The sequence below is a fragment of the Rattus rattus genome, chromosome 9 (genome assembly GCF_011064425.1).
Source record: "Rattus rattus isolate New Zealand chromosome 9, Rrattus_CSIRO_v1, whole genome shotgun sequence".
NCBI lineage: Eukaryota > Metazoa > Chordata > Mammalia > Rodentia > Muridae > Rattus > Rattus rattus.
Window position 1 is genome coordinate 3260633 of NC_046162.1, and position 24722 is coordinate 3285354.

At 47.8% G+C, this 24722-nt stretch overlaps 1 protein-coding gene and 1 pseudogene across 3 annotated transcripts in view; one reads left to right on the plus strand and one right to left on the minus strand.

Annotated features, from left to right (window-relative positions):
- The window catches only part of Rab11fip3 (RAB11 family interacting protein 3), an 81435-nt gene that overhangs the window by 13562 nt on the left and 43151 nt on the right, over positions 1-24722 (minus strand). Inside the window, exons 3-8 of one of the 3 annotated variants that reach the window (XM_032914407.1) lie at positions 20254-20345; positions 11553-11764; positions 9093-9242; positions 7457-7591; positions 4408-4443; positions 36-129 (exon numbers count right to left, since the gene is read on the minus strand). In XM_032914407.1, the coding sequence (XP_032770298.1) occupies positions 36-129; positions 4408-4443; positions 7457-7591; positions 9093-9242; positions 11553-11764; positions 20254-20345 (719 nt within the window). The remainder of the gene's footprint in view (positions 1-35; positions 130-4407; positions 4444-7456; positions 7592-9092; positions 9243-11552; positions 11765-20253; positions 20346-24722) is intronic. The other 2 variants (XM_032914408.1, XM_032914409.1) reach the window with 2 other exon arrangements.
- Positions 23454-24238, plus strand: LOC116910510 (annotated as a pseudogene).

Genomic DNA, 24722 nt, shown 5'->3' on the forward strand with positions numbered 1-24722 from the left:
TCACCTCTTCTTAGCTCTCAGCATGTAGCACCTACCTTGTCAGCAATGTCCTCCTCTGGGCATTCCACAGGCTCTGGGGGAGGGTCCTCCAGGGCCTCCATAGTCAGAGTCCCCGACTGGTGCAGATACCTACAGAAAAGAACCAATAGCAGAGGGAAGAATGGGAAAAAACAAACAACGGGCTCTTCATGCAAGAGTACTTCCAAGTCTCTCTGAAAGGAAGAGGCCAGCATCAGGGAGCACACGACCTCACACCTCCTGGGGGACAGTGTTCTCCCAACCACTAAGGGGTGTCCCTGGGCCAGGCGCCTTTACCAAGAGGCTGGGAACAAGCAGATTGCCTTCTGTAGCCTGAGTCCTCCCTGCACCCTTTGGAGCCTGACAGCACAACCCTGCCAGCTGAGGGGACCAACAGGGTACTTTGGACCAGAGTGCAATAAAACACATCATTCCTCACCATGGTATGAAACAATATCAAATCCACAAGAGGTCCATCAAACATTAGTTCAGGAGCTTGGTCCTGTACAGTATACCTACATGTGTGAATTTTTTTTTTCTTTTCAGATGAGGGCCTTTTTTGCTTTTAACTTAACTTATAGTCTTCCTGCTTCAGCCCTATGACTGCGGTGGACCATTCTGCCAGCTTTACAAATATTTTGTTTCTTTCTGTTCTGAGACACATCTTGCCTCATAGATATTGGCTGGCTAGTTTGGAACTCAACGTGTAGACCATGCTGACTTCAAATTCAGAGCTCTACCTGCCTCTGCTGGGATTAAATGTTTGCACCATCATACCCAGTTTCTACATACATTCTTAACACTGGGTTTCTAGTGTGTTCTCTGTGGAACTGACAGTTAAGGGTCCTGAGGGTGCTGTGAACCTCACAAGTCACTCAGATCATACTGTGGGCCACAGGTAGAGCTTGGTTTAGTTGAACTAGGTAAGAACCAAGTACACAGTCCTCTAGGGCACCAATGCCAGTGGACAAGAATGCTGACTAGCTGGGTCCAGACACCAGCCCGGCAGTCTCATGACCCCTTGTGATGCTCTTGGCAGGGGCCACTCCTCAGGTGCAGGTGCCTGGGCAGAGATTCAGCAAATGGACACTTGCTTGTGGTTCAGACTGACTTGTTTAGCTGGAAAGGCTAATTTAGCAGCAACTCACAGACCCTTCGGGGCGTTTGTATAGAAGTAGTGGCAAGGCTGTATGCTCAGTTTGTCCCACACTTGAGGCCAGGCTCTAACCCTGACAGCCTCACACTCAGATCTGTGTGACCTGATGAAGCAATCAAGCTCAACGAGCCTACTCTTTTTTTTTTTTGGTTCTTTTTTTCGGAGCTGGGGATCGAACCCAGGGCCTTGCACTTCCTAGGCAAGCGCTCTACCACTGAGCTAAATCCCCAACCCCTCAACGAGCCTACTCTTATGAAACGGGGTGAAGTCTGCAAGCAAGTAAGGGGTTGTAGTGAGGTTTCAACAGGGTACTTTACAGACAGCTTAGGGAAGGAGGCGGCAGACTGAGGATTCAGCTGTGGCTGTTTGGCCTTATCAGTGAATGAGGCTGTTTCCTTTCTCACTGACTGAGCTTGTACATTTCCTTTTTCCCTCATGAATGTTTTACCAGGAAAGGAAGCAAGCTCCTGTGCTCTGAAATTATAACCCATGCAGCACCCCGGGAGACTCGCTTACTTCCAGAGTCTGCTCTGGTGTGTTCTCAGAGCCTTAAAGGTGCCGACCAACAGTAAGTTCTCAGTCAGTCACTGCTCTTGAACAGGACCTTGCCCTCATGGTGATGCCACACCCAGGACAAGGAACTGCCCACCCTAGACCCTAGAGGACACTCTGGGCAAGGGCCAAGGCCTGGGCCTATCTCAGGATCCATGAACAGGCTGCCCCATGTACCCAGCATGTGGCCCTCTCGCTGAAGCTGAGGTTGTCGGGCATAGGAGTGTGGCTTATTTAATCCCCAACAAGAAGAACGATTCTTCCTTCACCAACTTCCACTCAAGAGCCCCTAGGAGACGGGCATGAGGCTCTGGGACTCCTGCATTTTGCCCAAAGAGGTAAAAATAAATCTCTGCTGTGAACCCCACTGGGCCAGCTCTGTCAAATGCCAAGGAGAGGTCCTCATCCACTTCCACAGACAGGGACAGGGGGGAAGAGACAGGTCAGAGCCAGAGCTGCACACTGCAAAACACCCATCTTAGCCACAATACATAAAGGGCTAGGCAGTCTGCAAATGAATTACATGGCAGCCATCTGTGCTTCCTGAGAATTCTGAGGCAGAATTAAGGGCACAATGGCTTATAAAATCTGCATCTATGCTTTGGCATTCTGCAGGTACACTGCAGGGTGTAGTTCTTATTCACAAATTAACTATGAACGTGGAGGTCAAGTTTCGTTGTAATAAATACGAATCCATCTGACAAGAAATCTAAACTCTGGGACTATTTCAAAGGACCGGACTTCACTGCCACCCTCCTCAGACTGTGTGAGTGCAGACTCTTCGTGCTGTTGGGCACTGTGTCTAGAGAAAAATCAAACAGCTGCCCTGGCCCTAGCAACTTAGCATGGGAGGCCGAGCTCATGTGGCAGTTCTTCCAGGCAGTTTGCTCAGGACAATGCGAGCAGGGTGACCAGCCATTCCTTGCCTAACTGTAAGGACAGCCGGGTGGCTGTGGCATTACTACAGCACAGTCCTTCTTCAAGAGGTAATGACCAGAGGAGGTCAGGTGTAGATACTGCCTGTCTCTCCAAGCTGCCAGGAGGCACTGCTCCCGGATGAGGGGTATGAAGGCACAGCAAGACAATTCTACCGGAAATGCAGTGGCCAACGGAGCATCCAGGTCAATAGGTTCATCTTCGCTTTGCTCCTCATAATTAAAGAGAAAGAGGTCTTGCAACAAGACTCATGAAATTTATCATCTTTTTGTTTCCTTTCCTTTTTCTTTGTTTTGAATGATTTGGGGGATGGACCTAAGGCCCACATGCGTTAGGCATGCACGTTATCACTGAGCTATGGTCCCAGAATTTTTGTAAAAGTTTGAAATCGCTAAGTCAAATCTCCTGCCTCAACCTCCCAAGGAGCTGTGATTACAGGCCTGTAGCAACAAAACAACTAGAATTCTGGTCTTCTGAAGCAAAGACAACATCTTAAAAGTTTCCAGAGAGAGAAAAGCCATAAACAAACGAGTTGTTAGACTTAGTAGCAACTCGAGTTATTAAAGGCTATGACTAATGACTCCAGAAAAATCTAAGAAAAACCATAATCTTAACCCAAATCAACCGAAGAACGCTCCCACTCAAGGTCTCATGCTTTACCTCCAGGGCCTCCCTTCTCAGGAAGCCACAGGAAGACACAAAACAAAAAGAAGAAAGGCTGGGGCAGGGAGCTGCATAACTCAATGTCTAAAACAAATTCACAAGGGGTGGGGAGACACACCAGGACCCTGGTGTGAAACCAGGAGATTTCCTGTAGACACAGAAGGAATGCTCCCCATGGCATGCACGAGAAGGCTGGCCAGTGGAGACTGGACGGACTGAAGACAACAGATCAGCACAGGGGTGACCATGGACTCAGCAGCAGCAGCAACTTGTCTTAGAAGGAACCATGTGCTACCTGGGCCTCGCCTTGAGAAGGGTGTCAGAGTCTGAGACGCTGAACAAGGACGTCTGTGAGGACTGTCCAGGAGCCAATTATCCGGCAGAAGCACAGCTCACCTTCTACAGCAGGAAATGACAGCAGCCAACCCCAAAACAAAAGGAGACTCTGGCAAGAGCCAGCGGCAAGGTGGTGGTGCACACCTTTAATCCGAGTACTTGGGAGGCAGAGGCAAGTGGATCTCTTGAGTTTGAGGCCAGCCTGGTCTACAGAGTGAGTTCCAGGACAGCCAGAACTACACAGAGAAACCCTGTCCCAAAAAGCAAACAAAACAAAACAAAACTCCCACAAAAACACCAGAACAACCTCCTTCCCCACAAAAACAAAAACCAAGGCGCTAGCAAGTCCTATTCCCCACCCTCTCTCCTCTCCGTGTGAGCCACTGGGCTGGCAAGACCACAGGCTGGGCAGGCGGCCACAGAGCCAGCTCTAAGAGGCTGCCTCCTGTAGCAGACACAGGGAGCCTGCTGCCCAGTCCAGCCTTCACAGGGAGTGTGTAAGGGCAGAGAACAGGAGGAGCTGCTATGAGCCCCAGGTCCAGATCCAAACCCGCAGCCCTAGAAATCCTTTCTACAACCACTCCCCTTAATCGCTTTCTATCCCGAACCATGAAATGTAACTTGAAAGTTTGAATTAAAAGACAAAACCAAACCTAGAAAAGAGTATTTTCTAAACTGTTGTTCAGAGACTATGACTACGAGTATATTTCACAAGATTTTCAGCAAATGATCGAGGCTCTGCCTACCTTGCCACCTTCCTGCTGGAGAGCCGCTTGGCTGGGCTGTGCAAAAAACCAAACAAACAGGAAAATAGTGTCAGGGAACAGACCGAAGGACAGGAGGAAGCAGGAAGCTTGGGCTGGGGAGATAGCAGGCACAGGCATGCAGCCCCTTGCCCCCGGCAAGCTGCATGCACAGAATACCCACTCTGCATGGCAGGGGACATGCACCGCACCTTTGGTAAAGGGTCTCACTAAGTCCTAGCCCCTAAGCCCTCAAAAGAAACCAAGCCTAATGCCGAGACTACAGCTGACTACACCTGGGCCCACATCACCAGCCACTGTCATGTCAATGCTTCTGAAGCCATTATTCCGATTGACTGGCTATCACACAGGTCCTCCTATGATAGGAGAGTGTGTAATCATTTTGACTTGGGTCCTGAAACTTCACACTGCAAATATCTATAGGGTGGGGTTTAGAAACTCTTCCTGGCAATCCCAGAGCAATAACAGGGGCCACCTACAGCAGCAAGAACAGGCTAAACATGCCTCTTCTGACTGTGAGCCAATCAGAGCACAGCCTCCCTTCTGAAGCCGTGGGTGTGTGTTCAGGCACAAGAACCACCTCTTTCAGGGGCCAGGCAGGCGGTCTACCTGGAGAGGTGCATACTGCTCAAGTCACCCCTTTATCAATTCAGCTGGCTTCACAATCATCCTTTGTGGTGGCTCTGGGACCTACACAGCTGGGATACATTTTCATTTGTGATGCTGTATTCTGCCAACAGAGGTCACTGAAGAGACAATGACAGCACGGTGCCTACAGATGGCTCAGCCGTGCCACTTTGACAGAGCTGCAGACAGCTGAAGGGGTGGCTAGTGGGATTTGGACCCCTTGGGTGCTGCTCGCTATTCCTGCTCCTTATAATTCTTGTCACTGCACTGGTAGGCAACTTGTGCACCTACCCTCACGACTCGGTCCCTGAGCAGCTACTGTTTGGCTCCCTCTCCTGACTGGACTCTTGACTAGCACTGTACAAATCTGCTTTTACCTTACAATCATGGACACTCCGTGAACAATTAGAACAGATTGTTCTGTGAAACTATCAGCCTCTGGACCAGCAAAGCCCGCAACAGTTCACAATTTTCAAAATATACCTCTGAGTCAATCAGACAGACTGCTTGATTCTATAAAATGGATCGTTTTGAACGATGCCCCCGGTACCTGAAGAACACAGCAGCTACAGGAGTGCTATGTGGCCCCTTCCTGCTAGGTGGTAAGTTCATGAAGTGTATCCTGAGGCAATCCATGAAGGCCAGGAGACACAATTCGGCCTTTCAAAAGTATTTGGGGGGTTGGGGATTTAGCTTAGTGGTAGAGCACTTACCTAGCAAGCGCAAGGCCCTGGGTTTGGTCTCCAGCTCAAAAAAAAAAAAAAAAAAAAAAAAAAAAAAAAAAAAAAAAAGTATTTGGGTACTAGTCTTAGCTGTGTCCTATCTAACATTAAAGTCACTCTACATGTACAGAGCCTTTACCCGTGAGAAGTCCCCTAGTCATACTGAGCCAATACTAGTCTGAACCTGCCCCACAAGGCCTAACTGGTATGATTATCACCATCTTTGAGACAGGTTTTCAGCACTGAAAAAATCTTCAGTGACTCAGACAACACACGTATCTTCTCTCACAACATATCTGTAACTCAAACCCACTCATCAATGGTAGGCTGGTTCAGCCTCAGAAGAAGACAGCGGGCTCCTCATAGCACTGAACACATGGCAGGGGCAAGCCTGTGTGCTCTACACTGAGAAATGGAAGGGTTTCTGGAATCACCAGAGACCAGACTTTCTTTTTCAAGTCTTGTCAAAACATGCCCTCAAATAATACTACTGGCATTGGGACCAGGACCGCACAAGGTTCCCTCTGATCTTTCCAAATGGCTAAAGGCCTCTAGCTTTGTGATGCTGCCCAGAACACAGGAAAAAAGCTAACATGTCACAGGTACCATGATGGGAGCTGGAACAGGGCAGAGGTGTAGATCCAGTCTGGCTAAAGCCCTACAATGGTGGGGCAGACAAGGGGCAGCCTCTAATAGACCACCAAGCATGCTCCACTCCCGGGATGGTCTGCCTTTCTGCCATAACAGCGGTGTCCAACCAGAGCCTGTGTGGTCACTTGCCACCTGTACTTAGCAGCAGATGCTATTGGTAGCTTCACATGCAGCCCTTCTCTTCTCCAGACCCTTCTTCTAAAAGTCCCCTAGCCAGGGACATGTCCCTCTTCACACTGAGCCAACGACATCTGGTGAATGTTGAGGTAAACTAAGAACCCAAAGATGTTTCCTGAGTTTGTGAAGTTGCAAGGAGCCAGCGAGGGGAACCTGGCTAGAATGCTGGTTCTGCTGGAACCTGTCACAGAGACAGTGGGGCAGAGAGGAGAAATGCACAGGAGACCAGGCCGAGGAGCAGCAGGTATGAGGATCAGAGCAAAGTAGCAATGCTAAGTCCCTCTGACTTTCAATGTACATCTACCCAACAGAACACCAGGCCTCCAGAGCACAAGTGAGCATGACTAAACTAGCATTCTAGAAAAAGAACTACTCACGAATTGTGTTCTGTTTTTTCAAAACAAGGGTTTCTCTGTGTAGCCCTGGCTGTTCTGGAACTCACTCTGTAGACTCAGAAATCTGCCTGCCTCTGCTGGATTAAAAATGTATGCCACCACCGCCCAGCAATAAATTTGATTTTAAAAACCCATCTTTAAATTCCCCAGCTCTGGTTCCTGTGACTCATTTTGGTAAAACGCTGGATTATCCTCTTTTGCATGTTAGACTGTTTCCTCTTACGGGGACAGCAGCCAGGAAGGTTGCCACATGCATAATGGTGAAGGGACATACACAGCAAGCTATACATACACATCAAGGCATGCAGGGATGGCTGGGCTGCAGGAAGAGTCCCACTGTCTGAGTGCCTTGCTAGAAGAGGTGACCAGAGCAGGGGCACCTTGGACTACACCCAGGAATGAAACACTGCAGTGGGAGTCTCCTGTCAGCACAGGGTAGGACTAGGTCCTACATGTTACCTATTCATCTCAAGGTCAGTCAGGCGGGCAGAAAGATCTTCAAGGCGGTTGATCTGTTTGTGGCACTGGCTACAGTAAAACTCAAAGGCCTCGTCAGTGAGGACGGTGCACAGCTTTGAGGCAAGAGGGTTGGAGCTAGAAAGACAGAGGACCAGTCAGGAGAGAGGAGGCCCAGTTAGGTTATCTTTGCCAGGCATGAGGGAAGAGGTGTGAAAGGCACAAGTCAGAAGCAAGGGAGAAAATGAACTGTCCAAGGGGCTGTCTGTGCTTTTGGGACGATCATGAGCTGTCCTCATATCACCCTGAGGAGCCTGGACACCCACCAACTGTACACATCCCTACTGCTGGGCAGTGCACAAAACCAGGCAATGAGAGCTAAAGCACAAAACTCCACTTAACAGGAAGTAAATGTATCCACAGCCTCCTCCCCTGTGGAAGTCACCTGAATGTGACATACAAGTGTGTCTTGAGGGGAGTTTATTTGCTGGGTTTTTGTTGTTATTTTGAGATGATATTACTGTCTCAAGCAAACAAACAAATGGTGCACTGGCAGACTCATGCTTTTGAGAACTGGGCTAACTTGGGATTCTGTCAACCTTCTGGGGGATGCTGGCTGAACTCCCATGATTCCAATTCAACAAGCTTGTAGTGCACGGTCATGATGCATCTATTCAGGGCACTGAGGTCAAGTGGGCATTCCTACCCTCATTCCTACGGTAGGACCCACAGACTATGAAGCTATTCTGGAAACTCGATTTAAAGAATGATAGAAAGGAATACATAAAATGTAGCATGGAAATTACAATTTAGATTGAAAACACCAGGTAGGAGATGGGGCAAACTTCACAGACAGAGGGCCTGCCACATGGATGCAGAAATGCCAAACTCTGGAGTAAGCCCACTACTTCCAACTCAAAGCCCCTGGGACTCCCTGCAGGAGGACTGAGCACCCAGGAAGCACTCTGAGAGCTGCTTCACAGCCAGCGCACTTCTGAGGTGGCGTATGAGCAGGAGGGCCAAGGTGCAGCTGACAGAGAGCCCTCCCAGCACTGGTGCTACAATATGTGCTGCTGTGGTAACCGAGCTGAAGCAGACACAAAAACAGTGAAGATTCAGGAACGTGAAGGCAAACAGGAGATGCTGGCAATATGGAAGAGCGGCCAAGTCAGGCCCAGACCCCACTGAAAGGCAGTGGTTCCCTCAGATGGAATGCTCAAGAGGGACTCGCTGGGTCTTCAGACAAACCAGGCAGGGTCTAGTGAGCGTATATGTCAATGTCCTGAGGCACAACTTAAGAGAAAGTGAGCATCTTCATCTTGCCTACTAGGTATCAGAACTTGGTTTACTTAAAGCTAGAACTTTTCAGAAAATTTGGGTGGTGTTAGCATGTGGCAGAGCCTGGCTGATGATTCTACAGTGTCCCTCAAAGACAGCCACAGGCTACAGAGTGATCAGTGACAAACAAGAGGGTCTCAGCTAGCCTTCCCTCTGGGACAGACTCAGAACTTCTCTGTGTGGTTTTAGCTACACAGCATTAGACAAAGCAAGCTTCCTGACCAGCACAGGACCCAAAGGAGAAGTTTCCCCATTACTAGGTATTGAGAGGGAGTGGATCATGAACAGTGCAAGGTGTCACCTGGGAGTAAGAAAAGCAGGGTCTTCGCAGTCCAGCTCCCCGTTACAGAGCGTCTCCGGGGACAACTCTGCCTCACTGCCCTCACCATAATCTTCAAAATGTTCTTCACTGCCAATCACCATGACGACAGCTTGGCTGTGGGGGTGGGATCTACAAAAGACAGACAGAAGCGATTCTGAGTCACAGCCACAGACACCTGATGGGATGCATACTCTTTGGCCAAGCCACAAGCCTGAGCCCCATCAACACAGAAGCCACACTGCTAAAACAGAACAGAAGCAGAAACAGGTGAGATCCACTTCCAAGGAGTGAGCTGCTACTTAAACCATTTAGTAACAGGTATGGAACTTCATTCATAGGGGCTGCTGCTCACCTGGGACAAGGAAGACAGTAAGGCGACAAACCACGCTAAGCGCTGTCAGTAGAGTCAGAAGGGCCTATGCCTTCTGGCTCGGGCCACAGTGCTCCAACAGGGTTGTGGCTTTTAGTTTGACACCCATGAAACTCACATACGTGTCCAGTCTTAGCAGCTGGACACCACGTCAGTAAAACAGTAGATCACATGCTGTCACAGCTGCTCTTACCTGTGTAATCTCTTCATGGATCTACTAAGGTCTAAAAAAATAGATGGGTGATGGTGGTGTAAGCCTTTGATACCAGCACTTGGGAGACAAAGGCAGGTAGATCTCTGTGAGTTCGAGGCCAGCCTAGTCTAGAGCGTTCCAGGACAGCCGGGGCTACACAAACACAGAGAAATCTTCTCTCAAAAAACAAAACAAACAACAACAAATATGAAACAAAAAATTTCACAGATAAACAATTAAGTTTTTCAGTAACTTTTTTGGTAGTGTCAGGGTTAGAACCTAGGACTTGTGCACATGAATCAGTCAAACTTTTAAAGTGTTTGTTGTTATTATTGTTGTTTTGAGACAAGGTCTCACTATGTAGCTCTTGGCTGGCCTGCAACTCAAGATGTAACCCAGGCTGGCCTCAAACTCACGAAGATAGACCTGTCTCTACACCCCAAGTGCTGGAATTAAACATGTATACCACCATACCTGTCTCAATTTTTAAGTTTTTTTTTCAAGATTTATTTATTATATATGAGTACGCTCTCGCTGTCTTCAGACACACCAGAAGAGGGCATCAGATCCCATTACAGATGGTTGTGAGCCACCATGTGGTTGCTGGGAATTGAACTCAGGACCTCTGGAAGAGTAGTCAGTGCTCTTAACCTCTGAGCCATCTCTCCAGCCCCCAAATTTTAAGTTTTAAATGACATTTTTATTTACTATTTATTCTGTCCATATGTGACTGATGTAGAGTGTCACAAAGATACGTGAATACTATGTCCTCCGCTCAGACCTGGAGACTGTGGTAATGAACCAGGCACGGTGGCGCATTCCTTCCATCCCAGTATTTGGCAGGCAGAGGCAAGCAGATCTCTGTGAGTCCAAAGTCAGTCTACATAATGAGTTTTGGGGCAGCCAGAGACACATAGTGAGACCCTGTTTAAACAAATGATTTTGTCATGTGGTAGTGATTATTTAATCCCAGCACTCGGGAGGGAGATGCAGGCAGATCTCTGAGTTCAAGGCCAGCCTGATGTTCACAGCAAGTTCCAGGACAGCTAGGCCTCCACAGAGAAACCCTGTCTCAAAAAACTAATAATAACAGTACTAGTAGTAACAGTGATAATATTCTAATTGTGCTAATGGGTTGAGGACATAGCTGAGTTGTTAAGAGTGCTTTGAATATGAGTATTAGCTTCTGGGGATGGAGAGATGGCTCAGAGTATTGACTGCAATTCTAGAGGGCCCACACAGCAGCTCACAATGTCTACAACTCTGGTTGCAGGGGATCCTATGTTTCTGGTCTTTGTAAGCACCTGTACTCACATGCACATACTGGCGAGCACTCATGCACATGTATGGGACGGACGGACGGACGCACACACACACACACACACACACACACACACACACTTTCAGATAATAAAAAAGATTTTTAAGTGCTTGTGTAGTATACACAAAGACTTGAATGTGATCCCCAATACTGTGTAAAACTGGTCCTGGTGGTGCACAGCTATAATTTCATTCCTCAAAAGAGATCAGAAACACAGAATCACCGTTGAACACATAGCAAGTTCAAGGCCAGCTTAGGATATTCAAGATCCTATTTAAAAAACAAAACAAAACTGTACTTACAAATGTCATTAGACTAAGTTAAGGTTTATTTATCTCTTATAACTTCTCTGTCTCTACAGTCAGTCATTAAGACATTAAAGCCAGGAGAGTCCCAGCAGGAGAAGTGTCTATCTCACAAGTTGATGTCCGCTGGGTGGAAACCACACAAGTGCAGCTCCAGAGACAGCAGGATGCTACATACGGCTCAGACGGCACAGAATGGGGACTCCATAGGACACGCACACACATCCACACACAGAGCATGAGTACAGACCTGCCTGGGAGTAGCAGCAATGCACCATGGTCAGGCTCCTCCATGGTGTCCAGGCACTCTGAGGGCACCCCTGAGCCACCAGCACTGTCCGCGTCCCCTTCAGGCTGTAGCTCAGGGTGCACCAGGGTGCTGGTGTCCTCATCTGTGAAGGTCTCACACTCACTATAGGTGCTCTCTGACCCCATGTATGCACTGTCCGTCACCTCGTTGGCCTAGGAGAGAAAACCGACAGTTAGCCTGGGCAGCTACGGAGGCCACATTGCAGAGAGGATATGATACCAGCAAAATTAACAACCATATCCCTCAACATCAACACTAGCTTATAAATCAGACTTGGGGTGTGCGTGCGTGCGTGGTGGGCGTGCATGTGTGTGCATCTTTAGCACATAGACTAAACCGGGCCTCAGATGCTCTGTGTGTTCTGCCATTTAGCTGTACCCTCCGCCTCTTATTTAAAAAAAAAAAAAAAAAAAAAGACAAAACTATACATAGGTGGGCAAACTGTACTCCTGGCATGCAAACGATAACCATGAGTTCAAGGCCAGCCTGGGCTTAATAGAAAAGTCTTGTCTCAGAAACCAGCAGTGGAGTCATTCTGCAATCAGCTGAATAATCACATCTAAAAATACAAAACATCCCAGAGTCACAGATGTTCCCAGGAGGACCACTTGTTTTGTGGCTTCTGGCGTGTTACTTTAGTCAAGGAACTAACAACAGTGCAAGGTTATGCCATTTAAAATTAATCCTGCACCAGCTGGCAGGATGGATGGCTCAGTGAGGAAAGGAACCAGCCACCAAGCCTGATGGTCTGAGTTCAATCCCCAAGATGCACATGGGAGAAGGACACCTGACTCCCACAGAGTTCCCAACCCACACACACTGTGGCACACCCCCGCCATAAACACATATACAATTACTAAATGTGCTGGGTGGTGGTGGTGCATGCCTTTAATCCCAGCGCTGAGGAGGCAAAGGCAGGCGGATCTACATAATCCAACCTGGTTTAGAGTTCCAGAACAGCCAAGGCTACACAGAGAAACCCTCAAAACCCCAAATATAGAAACAAACAAACCCTGATAAAGATCAAATTAAAATATCACCAACAACGCCTATTTCCCATGTTTAGACGACTGCTGTTTTTGGTTCGTCTTTGTATTTATTTTGTTTTGAGATGGGTTTCTCTGTCTTGCCCTGGCTGACCTAGAACTTGCTCTGTAGACCAGGCTGTCCTACAACCCAGAAATCCACTTGCCTCTGCCTCACAAATGTGGGATTAAAGGCGTGAGCCACCATGTCCAGCCAGGCTTTGAAATGTGAAATCAAGATCTAACTTCTAATGCTTATTAATCAGTATTCCAGCCAACTTTTATAGTTTGATATCTGTTTTCCCAAACTATCTCTGTTTTCCCCTTTCAGACACAGAACTCAGCACAGGGCCCAGCTTATAACAGGCAGGCAGAATTTAAATAATACCAATGAGCGTAAAAGTAAAGAGGGAGGAAAGACGGTTTCTACCTATAATTTTAAATACAATAAAGTCGCCAGTTAGGACAAGTCTGACATTTCATATTCAGAAGATTCTGAGGTTAACAAATTGTAAACAGGATTTCAGAAAACTTGCAGTTCTAGCAGGAAGAAGATGCCCTTTGTCCCGAGGTCTAGTGTTCCAAGAAGTGTGAGGCCAACAGCGTCCACCTGAGCCTGCAAACCTCCCGGAAGACCTGGACCTCTAGGCTGACTTCTCAGAAGCCAGCTCTAATCTTGACCACCACTAACAGCATGTGACCTCAGACACATGACTCAAATCTGGAGCTTCAACCACAAATGGAGCTATAAATATTCATCATAAGGATCCCAGTGGATATAGGGGTCATCTTCATCATTCCTTCTCCCAGCGAGGAAAGAAACAAGACTGCAGAGATGGTATGACTCCAAAGGATACAAATCTATCAGTATTAAGTAATGTGTAGAAAGAAAGCAGCCATACTAAAATCTAAAAGAAGCCAGTCAATGATGGTACACACGTTTACTCCCAGCACGCAGAAGATAGACAGGCAGTCTCTCTGAGTCCAAGTCCAGCCTGGGCTACATAATTAGCTTTATGCTGCCAATGTGATATAGTGAGACACTGTGTTCACAAGAAAGTGACCTCTACAGGCTAGTTCTGTTTTGTCCATGAACCTACGCCACTCTCTCCTGTATGAGGCAGGCCAGAGCTCCATCCTGCAGAAGTCAGTTGAGAGGGGCTGGAACAGCAGGCTGGCACCAACACCTGTCAGTGGTCTGGCATCGACAGGAGATGGTGGGCAAACTGGACACAAGACCTAGTATAGGCTCCTGATGGCCCATGAGGGGAGGCCCTTAGTCACTTACCCAGGCACTAAAACTAACTAACTAACTAACTAACTAACAAACAACTAACTAACTAAAGACTAGGCATGGTTCTTTAGTAGTAAACAAAAACTTATACAAGAATATTGTAGACTGCTACCCCTGGTCCACAAGCATGGCCTCATAAGAGACCCTGCCCAGCACCAAGCTGTAGATCTTACAGTACAGGAGCATGCAAAACCCATGAGATCCAACGTTTGAGCTGGACAAGGCCCCAGCACTAGCCTCAGAGTAGGTTTTTGCCTATAGTAGAATGTGAACCCTGAGGCAGCTTTTTAAAATTTTAGACTCACACTTTTGTCTTTTGTGTGTAAATGTTTTGGCTTCACGTATGTATGTGTATAACATGTATGCTTGTTTTTTTTTTGTTTTTTTAAGATTTATTCATTTATTATATAGAAGTACACTGTAGCTGTCTTCAGACACACCAGAAGAGGGCATCAGATCTCATTACAGATGGTTGTGAGCCACCATGTGGTTGCTGGGAATTGAACTCAGGACCTCTGGAAGAGCACTCAGTGTTCTTAACTGCTGAGCCATCCCTCCAGCCCACATGTATGCTTGTTGGTTCACCCAGAGCTGGGTTTGTGGGTGGTTATAATTCCCCACATGAGTGTTGGGAATTGAGCCCAGACTTCTGGAACAGCAACAAGCGCTCCTAACCGCTGAGCCACTGCTCCAGCTTGAGGCAGCTACTTCTGTGTTTGTTTTGTTTTCTGAGACAGGGTTTTTCTATGTAGCCCTGGCTGTCCTGGAACTCACTCTGTTGACAGGCTGGCCTCGAACTCTCAGAGATCTGCTTGCTTCCTCTATGCTGGGATTAAAGGTGTGCATGACCACCCCTATTTGAGGCAGCTTTTTAAAAAGCCAACCCATGGTGGGGTTTTTTGTAGATTTCATTTCTTGTCTCATATAGTTTTTGTTTATACATGTTTTATCTTACTGGTCTTTTGCTTGTATATTATAGTTTTTGATTTTGTGTTTTTAAGGTGTGTGTGTGTGTGTGTGTGTGTGTGTGTGTGTGTGTGTGTGTTTCTTGGGCTTTGTCATATTTTTATTTTTTAATTTGTTTTTCTAGAACAAGAGAGAGAAAAAGACAGCATGAAGCTGGGTGGGTAGGGAGGTGCAGAGAATCTGGACGGAGACAGGGAAGGAGAAACCAGAATCAGAAAATACTGTATGAAATCAACTAAAAATAAAATGTCAACAGGCATTAATCCCAGCACTCAGGAGGCAGAGGCAGGAGGATCTCTGAGTTCCAGGTCAGCCTGGTCTACATAGTGAGTTTTAGGATAGCCACAGCTATACAAAGAAACATTGTCTCCAAAAACAAAAAAATAACAACAAAAAACCCAGGGCCAACAAGATGGCTTTTAATCCCACACCGGAGAGGCAGACGGGCAGGTCTCTGAGCTCCAGGGGCAGACAGGACTACAGAGTAAGGCACTGTCTCAAAACAAAGCAAAACCCCAGATGGTCCATCCCCTAAAGCACTTCCCATCAACCAAGACTGCTTACTGGAGTGTGATCCCCAGGACCCAAATGGTGGAAGAAGAGAAAGGCCTCTGCGAAGCTGTGACCTCCACAACTGTGCTGTAGAATGTGTACTCTGCCCCTCTATTGATGTAGTAATTTTCTGAGGTGGTGGTTCCAGACTGGGTTTCTCTATGTAGTCTCAGCTGTCCCAGAACTCACTCTATAGATCTGGCTGGCCTCAAACCCATGGAGATCCTCTGTCTCCCGAGTGCTGGAATTAAAGGTTCGACACCACTGCCTAGAAGATGTAGTAATTTTTTTTTTAAAAGCCAACCTACTAGGTACATACACTAGGTCTTCACTGCTCCCCCGGCCATGTACACCCTAGGTTTCCCCCATAGCTCGGACACTTGTAATAACAAGTGTAACAAGTTCTCAGAGCAGTTACCACCTTTCCTTCTGGGAAAAGCTAAGGGATAGAGCCTACTCATTTCATGGAGTTCTTGTGATGCTGAGGGTGGTGTCCCTGGAAGCAGACCAAGGACAGCACCGTCCTTGGAGTTTAGGCAGTTCTCAGGACAGAGTTAACTCTACCAACAACACAAGAGCAAAGAGGCAAATGTTGGCATCTCCGTCTGTCCCACAGATCCTGGAGGCTGTACGACAAACTCTCAACTCATTTCTTTTTAGCTTTTTTTTTTTTTTTTTTCCTTTTTCTTTTTTTCGGAGCTGGGGACCAAACCCAGGGCCTTGCGCTTCCTAGGCAAGCGCTCTACCACTGAGCTAAACCCCAACCCACTGAGCTAAATCCCCAACCCAACTCATTTCTAAAGTAGTAGTCCCTTCTGCACTGCTGGGGAGTAACTGAAGAAGCCCAGTCACAAAGAGGGGGACATGGCTGCATGTGTACTTTTACTTACTTCAAAGTAGCAAAGGTCAGGAGATCCCATCACCAAGCACTGCAAAACAGTACTCAGGCTCCTTCCTCTGTGGGATGTAGGCCACAAACATGAAGCCCCAGATTGCTCACTAATAGTCTACTAGAGGTAAACCAGTCCCAAAGATAAGAACCAGAGACTGGGGCACTGTGAGGACAGGTGCCCAGCTCAATCCTGCCCTGTGCCAGGTCCTGAGACTCAGGTCTTCTGCCAGCTGCTACTGTGCCAGGGGCCCTGTACAGGTGCAAGTGAGCTAAATAGGAAATCTGTTTTCCCGAGACCCCACCACTGCAGCTCATAACACACATTACAAACCCAGCACACAGCATCATCACTGGGCTAAATCTACTAGCCACTTAGGACCTGGCTCTGCCCAGAAGCTAACAACTCCGTATTATCAACTTCTAAATTATCACTAAAGTAAAGATGAACTCACATTAAAGTCAAGGTGCCTTAAAAACCCTGCCGATATGTCCTACATCCACTAGTGACCAGATCATCCACATCACAAGAGACAGATGCGATCTTTTCAGGCTGCTAAGTATGGCTGACCTGCCCCACAGTTCCCAGAGTCCAAGCTATGGTTCCTCCTTCCACAAGCCTTTCTGTTCCCAGAAACAGAATTCAGGCACAGCGCATTCTCAGATCTCTTCTTACCCTCGGGTGATGGCCAAGCTCCTTCACAGGCCTGTTTCTGAGGGCAGGCTCTGGGAAGGGTGTGTTGCTGGAGACGATCTCCTCATCACGCGCTCCTGCTCACCAAGTCACTGGCATCTCCTCACTGACTGTCACCTTCCTGTTTGTCAGCCACGCTGGTGTTCCTGTAAAATCTATGTGCCCATCCGAAGGAACATCGCCACCTCAGAGAAAGTTTAACCTGCTCCCAGACACGCTCTATTGAGCCTGCTGCTGCTGGCCAGGTGGGGAGAGGCAAAGTCCAGGAAGAGTCCTTGCTGGTCTTAACAAATAGGCAGGGCACAAAACACGGCAACTTTGTTGTACACTTTAACCTTCCTGATAACAGTTCGGACAAAGCCACATTCACATCATCTCATTAACGTGGTCTCTTTTCCAGCTCCCAGTAGTGGGAGAGGAGGGAGGCACACAGAAAGCACAGGCAGGACAGTTCTGGAACACCCTTATCATTCTGGTCCTGCCTGTTCTCTGGGTGACTTCCCCACTGCCCTTCCAGCAATCCTGATAAGTGGGTTCTACCCACTACGGCCTATCCTCCCCCTGCCAGCTCAGCTTTCTTCTCATGATCACTCCTACAAACCTAGCTCCCCAAGCCTTGCCCACCTCCCTTGGGACTATCAGCAACATTCTCCTGTTTCAAAGTAAAAGGCCAAGTGGTCCCCAGGACTAGGTACTAGGACCCAGGCCACCTACAGGAGGCCCTAGCAGAGGGTCCAAGTAATGACTGGAGTACTCCTGCCTGCATGCGCTCCAGCACACTAATGTCTACCTAAGTCACAGGCTTAAAGCCTGCATGCACTCAAGCCCACCAACGCCTACCCGGATCACAGACTTAACAGGAACTATTTCCAGTCAAACAGTAAAATGCTGATCCTCTCTAAGTACCAGTGAAGATCCAAAGCCAATCTGGATTTGATACATAGGTTCTCTACTTTAAAAAATGCTGGATCTGGGGTTGGGGATTTAGCTCAGTGGCAGAGCGCTTGCCTAGGAAGTGTAAGGCCCTGAGTTCGGTCCCCAGCTCCGAAAAAAAGAACCAAAAAAAAAAAAAAAAAAAAGTGCCGGAGCCAGGCGGTGGTGGCATTAGTTCCAGCACTTGGAAGGCAGAGACAGGCAGATTTCTGAATTTGAGGCCACCCTGGTCTACATTTCTGGATTCCAAGACAGTCAGGGCTCCAATCAGTCAGAGAAATCCTGTCTCAGAAAAACTAAAAAAAAAAAAAAGGTCGGAAGCCAGGATCTCAGTACTTGGGGAGCAAAGGTGGGCGGGATCTCTGTGAGTTCAGGGCCACTCTGGTCTACACAGCAAGTTCAAGGACAGTGGGGGCTATGTGTCAGAAAACAAACAAACTAACATCTTTTTGATTCCTTTTGCTTGTCTGTTTGTTGTTTGTTGAGACAGGGTCTTAATATGTAGCTCTGGCTGTCTGGAACTCACTGCCTTCAAAATTGTATAGATCTGCTTGACTCTTGCCTCCCAAGTGCTGGGAAAAAGAACGAGCCACCATGTCTGGTGACGTTTTCTGTTAAAGATATGGTATTACATTATAGTCCAGGCTGGTCTATACATCTCAAGATGTAGGCAAAGACTGTCTGAATTTCTGATCCTCCTGTCTCTACCTCCCAAGCACTAGAAGGCAGCTGTATCACTATGCCTAGCTGTTTCGTTTTAAAGACCAATCTCTTTGAAAGTTCAGAGCATATCTATTTCTAGAAACTGCACCTGCAAACCTGAAAAGCAAGTCACTAAAGAAACATGCGCACCACTGAGAAGAGCAGCTCTGAGGGGCATCCCAAGAGTGGAGCTCCGAGAAACTCAGCAAAAGCAGAAAGACAGCTCTGAAACTCCAGGGGCAGCCGGGGGCCTGTGGGCATGGCAGAGCACAGGGGACTTCCTGAGTGGGAAACTATACTGTGTGACTCTGTCCCAGAGACACGGCTCCACATGCACACCATAAATGTTGGTTAGCAAGGAAGTATCAGCCGTGCCCTGCTGCACTGATGGGAACGCTATGGTAAGGCATCATGTGATATCTGACATCACATGAATATCTTCTGCAGGACTTGATCCATGTGCTTAGAACTCAAGCCTTCAAAAAAAAAAACTTAGAAATGTTTCTTGCATCTAAAATAGAAGTCGATTGCTGAGAGAGACGGCTCAGTGGTTAAGGGTGCTTACTGCTCTTCCACACAAGCCAGTGTCGACTCTCAGCACCCACACAGCATGGTTCACAACTGCCTGTACTTCCAGCTCCAGGGGAGCAGAAGCCTCCGGCCTCCACAGCACCCACACTCATATGCACATATGCACACATAGACTCACAGAATTAAAAATAAGCCTTTAAAAGAGAAACTAGGATTAGGACTAAAAAAAAACCCTCATCAGTCCTCAAAAGGAAGCTACTTAGACATTACAGGGTCCAGCCCCTTGTGTGACCAACGGACAAGGTTCTGAGAACTTGCTACAAGAGCCCTAGATCTCACCAGCCTGGAGCACTCAGGCATTTGAAAGCTGGCAGGTGCCACATCTACCAGCACACCCAGGGCTCAGGTTGTAATTCCATGTTTTCAAGATTGGTCTTACTGCATTGCCAGGCCTGCCGGGAACTCCTGGACCCAAGAGCCCAAGGTCTCTAAGCCACCTTGAGCACCAGGACACCACCTCCATGTATTTTGTAAAGAAAGCCCTGTAGGTCAGCCACATGACCCCAGACTCGGCTCTCTCCATTCTGCTAGGCAGTTACAGTAGTCTGCCTTCTTTGGCGGTGACTTTGTCCCCAATTAGGAGACAAGGAACCCACAGTTGCAGGACACATCACACAGCAGAACCCTGGTTTTCCCTGGAAGTAGACAGTGAAGGACACAGGGCAGAAGGCAGGTTAGTCAAGGTTCCCAAACACAGACAATTACTGTAAAGTTCACCAGGGGAACTTTCACTACACAGCAAGGACACCACAGAACCTAACGGCCCACAACCTTTATTCCACAGCAGGCCCGCGGGATGACTTGAACATGTAGAACTTGAGCCCACCAGGCCAGTGGGAATAGTTGGTGGTCTCTGCCACCGCCCAGATCCCCCAGAGCCCACCCACCATGTGCAGAGGGCACAGTGCTCTGCGAAGGCAGCTGTGGCAGTTCAGGGAGCAGCAGCTGCCACACAGAGGAGGGAGAAGAGGGGCCCATGTGAGGAGAGCACTTGCCTCATAGGTGACAAAGTCGTCAAACTCATCAGCACAGGCAGGAGGCTCTTCATCTTGGACAGGCTCCACACTGTACAGCTGGCCATCAGGATCTGTGGAGAGAAGACCCGGCCTCAGCAGGCCACTCGGTGCTGTCTAGAAGGTCCAAGGTAAAGGTGGGAGTGTGCAGCTGGGACTCCTAAGGGAGGCTGCTGCTAGGGCTGAGAGGCCACGATGTGCGTGGACGAGTGTCATTGCTGTAGAAGGGAGTGAGGGTCCCTCTAGCGGAGATCCCAGGGGGAGAAAGCAGGGGTGACACACAAGAACCATCTCGCCCAGGTAGACAGCAGTGCTGGCCAGGACTCTGAGAAGCTGATATGCTCATTTAAAAAAACAAAAACAACAACAACAACAACAACAACAACAAACTTTTTTTTTTTTTTTAAGAATCAAACAACACTGTAAGTAAAAGTGCAAGATACCAAATTCTGCAAAGCATACAGCCTTGAGAAGGGACTCAATACAAACCGGACCCAACACTACCAACATGGCTGTCTGGCGAAACTCTGAGCAATGCTGTGCCCGGGTGTGACACCCACCAGCTTATGTCCCTCTGGTTATGAGAGGATGTGGGTTTGGACCAGTGAGAAGTTCAGTGGACCCCACATCATCAAAGTACAAGACCGAGTCCCAAATGTCGCTCTCTGACTTCCACACGCATGCCCTGACACTTAAGTCCACACATATTTTTTTTTTTTAATATTGGGCATTCTGTGTTTGCTGTCTTTTTTTTTTTTAAAGATTTATTTATTTATGTATTTATTCTATGTATGTGAGTACGCTGTAGCTGTCTTCAGATACACCAGAAGAGGGCATCGGATCTCTTTACAGATGGTTGTGAGCCACCATGTGGTTGCTGGGAATTGAACTCAGGACCTCTGGAAGAGCAGTCGGTGCTCTTAACCACTGAGCCATCTCTCCAGCCCAAGTCCACACATATGTATGCATGCCGATTCCCAATAAATAGGAAAGGGAAAATATTTTAGAATATGAGGTTTGTTTTAAGAATTTTAAATTGTTCTTTATTTGTGAGACAGGGTCTCACTATGTAGCCCTGGCTGTCCTGGAACTCACTGTGTAAACTAGGTTGGCCTGGAACTCAAGAGATTCATCCACCTACCTCTGCCTCCTGATTGCTGGGATTGAGGGTGTAGGACACCATACCCTGACCTTCTTCTAACGTGTGTGTGTGTGTGTGTGTGTGTGTGTGTGTGTGTGTGTGTGTGTGTGTGTGTGTGCGTGTGTGTGTGTACACACATGTGCACGTGCACGCACCAACACCCACAGAGGCTGGAAGAGGTGATCAGATTCCCCCTCAGGTAAGAGTTCTAGGCAGTTATGTGTCACTTGAAATGGGTGCTGGGAGCTGAATTGGAGCCTCTGGAGGAACAGCAAGTGCTCTTACCAGCTGAGCCGCCTCTCCAGCCCCCATCGGCTGTTGTTATTGTTTTGTTGTTTGTTTGTCTTCAAGACAGAGTCTTATTATGTAGCTCAGGCTGGCCTAGAAGTTGCTATATAGACCAGGCTGGCTTTGAACTTACAGAGATCTGCTTGCCTCAGCCTCCAGAGTACTTTGATGAAGGGTGTGCTCCAGAAAGCTTTTTTATTTTAATTTTTTAATAAGGTAAATTTTAAAAGATTTATTCCTTTTTATGATTTTAATTGTATGGGTGTTTGCCTACATGAGTGTATGCAAACATCGTATGTATCCTTAGTGCTTTCTGAAGCCAGGACAGCATCAGATCCCCTGGAACTGGAGTTACAGACAGCTAGCTGTGAGCTTCCACGTAGGTACCGGGAATCGAATCCTGACCCTCTGCCAGAGCAGCTAGTCTCTTAGTTGTTAAGACATCTCTCCAGCACCTAAGAAATTAAATTTTAAAGAAGCACCAACTTCCTCACTCAACGTTAGAGACATTTTCTAACTGCTTCAACTCCAGAATGCCTGCATCTCCCTCTGTGGGAAGAGGTGGCAACACTCATGGTCTCCAAGACGCTCAGAGGCACTGTGCAGGGCAAGGGGGACAGAAGGACACGGATGCCAATGTCCCGCTACTACGTAATGTCTTACATGGATCGCACTGACTACAGCTTGGTTACTGAGTCGATGCCTGTCACACAATCACTCTTACATCAGCAATTGTTCAGAAAGCCCAGACAGCACGGGGGATACAGGTGTTTGCTGTGCAGCACGGGGAGCTGATTTCCAGACCCTACATAAAACCAGGCATGGTTTTATCTGCAATCCTAGCTCTCTAATGATAGGATACAGGATGGAGAAGGAGAACCCTACAAGGTTTGTAGGCCAACTCACCTGGTGCACACAGCAGCAGAACAAAACAGAACCCTGTCTCAGACAAGGTAGAAAGTAAGAACTGGCCCCTGAGGTTGTCCTCTGGCTTTCAGACACCCACCCACACATACATAAACACTCACACATAAAGTTTTAAAGATAGTAACTAAAAAAAATCATAGTCCCTTTTTCCCCCTTTTCTTTTTGAAGCAAAGTCTCCTGAAAACAAGGCTGGCTTAAATCAGCCATGCAACCTCCTATGTCCATCCTCAAGAACTTAAATTACAGGCATGAACCATACCTAGTTTATACAGCCATCTACCAAGGGCCAAGTGACACAGCAACCTTCCCTAGAGTCTCCTGGAAGAACTGCTTAGGAAAGGTCACCACTGGCTTCCTCTCATGAGACACAAAAGACCAGAGAAGCTTTGAGCTTTCACCTACACCAAGGAAGAAAAATACAATCATAAACCCCAATAAGCTCTCAAGTTGGCCACTAACAGACCTGGGTAACTGAGGGCAGGACACACTGGAGAAGCAGCAGTGAGTGCCCATGGACCCGCATTACAAAGTGCAGACACAGTGCAGATGTGAGAGCAGTACCCAAGGATGCTCATGCTGTCAAACACTGCCCTCCAAGCATAATAGTCCTAATCTTAATCACAACAGCTATGGTTACTCTCACAAGACCCTAAGATTGGGCCTGCTGCCCACCCCTCATAGGAGATGGGAAGGTCCTTTGTCCTCACCTGAGATTCTAGCCACATCAGTGCATACAGTGACTACACATTGTTCTCTTCTATGGCTTTTAAGAATTGTTAGGGATGATCACACACAATTCCCTCTTCTTCCCACTCTCCTCCAGCTGAGCAAGATGCCCAAAGGAAAGAAGGCCAAGGGGAAGAAGGTGGCCCCAGCCCTGACCATCATCAAGAAACAGAAGCCAAAAAGGTGGTCAATCCTTTGTTTGAAAAAAAGCCCAAGAACTTCAACATCCTGCCCAAAAGAGACCTCACACACTTCGTCAAATGGCCCCATACATCAGGCTGCAGTGGCAAAGAGCCATCCTCTATAAAGGGCTCAAAGTACCTCCGGCCATTAACCAGTTCACCCAGGCCCTGGACAGACAAACAGCAACTCAGCTGCTTAAGCTCACCCACAGGTACAGGCCAGAGACAAAGCAGGAGAAGAAGCAAAGGCTGCTGGCCTGAGCTGAGAAAAAAGCTGCTGGCAAAGTCCCAACTAAGAGACTACCTGCCCTCCGAGCAGGGGTCAATCCAGTCACCACCTCGGTGGAGAACCAGAAGGCTCAGCTGGTGGTGATTGCCGGTGATGTAGACCCCATTGAGCTGGTGGTTTTCCTGCCTGCCCTGTGTGGAAGGATGGGGGTGCCCTACTGCATCATCAAGGGAAAGGCCAGGCTGGGGCGCCTGGTCCACAGGAAGACGTGCACCACTGTTGCCTTCACACAGGTTAACTCGGAAGACAAGGGTGCTCTGGCTAGGCTGGTGGAAGCTATTAGGACCAATTATAATGACAGATGTGACGAGATCCGCCGCTGCTGGGGAGGCAACGTCCTGGGTCCTAAGTCTGTGGCTCGCATTGCCAAGTTGGAAAAGGCAAAGGCTAAAACTCGCCACCAAACTGGGTTAAATGTACACTTAAGTTTTCTGTACATAAATATAATTACAAAATTATCTTAAAAAAAAAAAAAGAACTGTTAGGGCTGGGCATGGTAGTACACATCTATAGTCCTAGGACTCAGGAGTCAGATGTAGGTGGATTTCTGTGATCCTACTCTGTAGTCAGTTCCAGGTCAGCCAGGGAGACATAAAAAGACCCTCCCTGCCTTTAAAAAAGTAATAAAAATTGTGCATTTGGGGGCACATAAAAAGACTGCCTCAAAAAAAAATTGTGGGTTTGGGTTCTAGGGAGATGGCTCAGCAGTTAAGAGCCATTAGCTGTACTTCCAGAGGAACTGTGTTCAACTCCCAGCATCCATACTGTATTTCACAATCATCTGCAACTCTTGTCCCAGGGGATCTGATGCGCTCTTCTGGCCTTCATAGACATCAGGTTTATATGTGGCACAGACAGACAAATAGACACAGACACAGACACAGACACACAGACACAG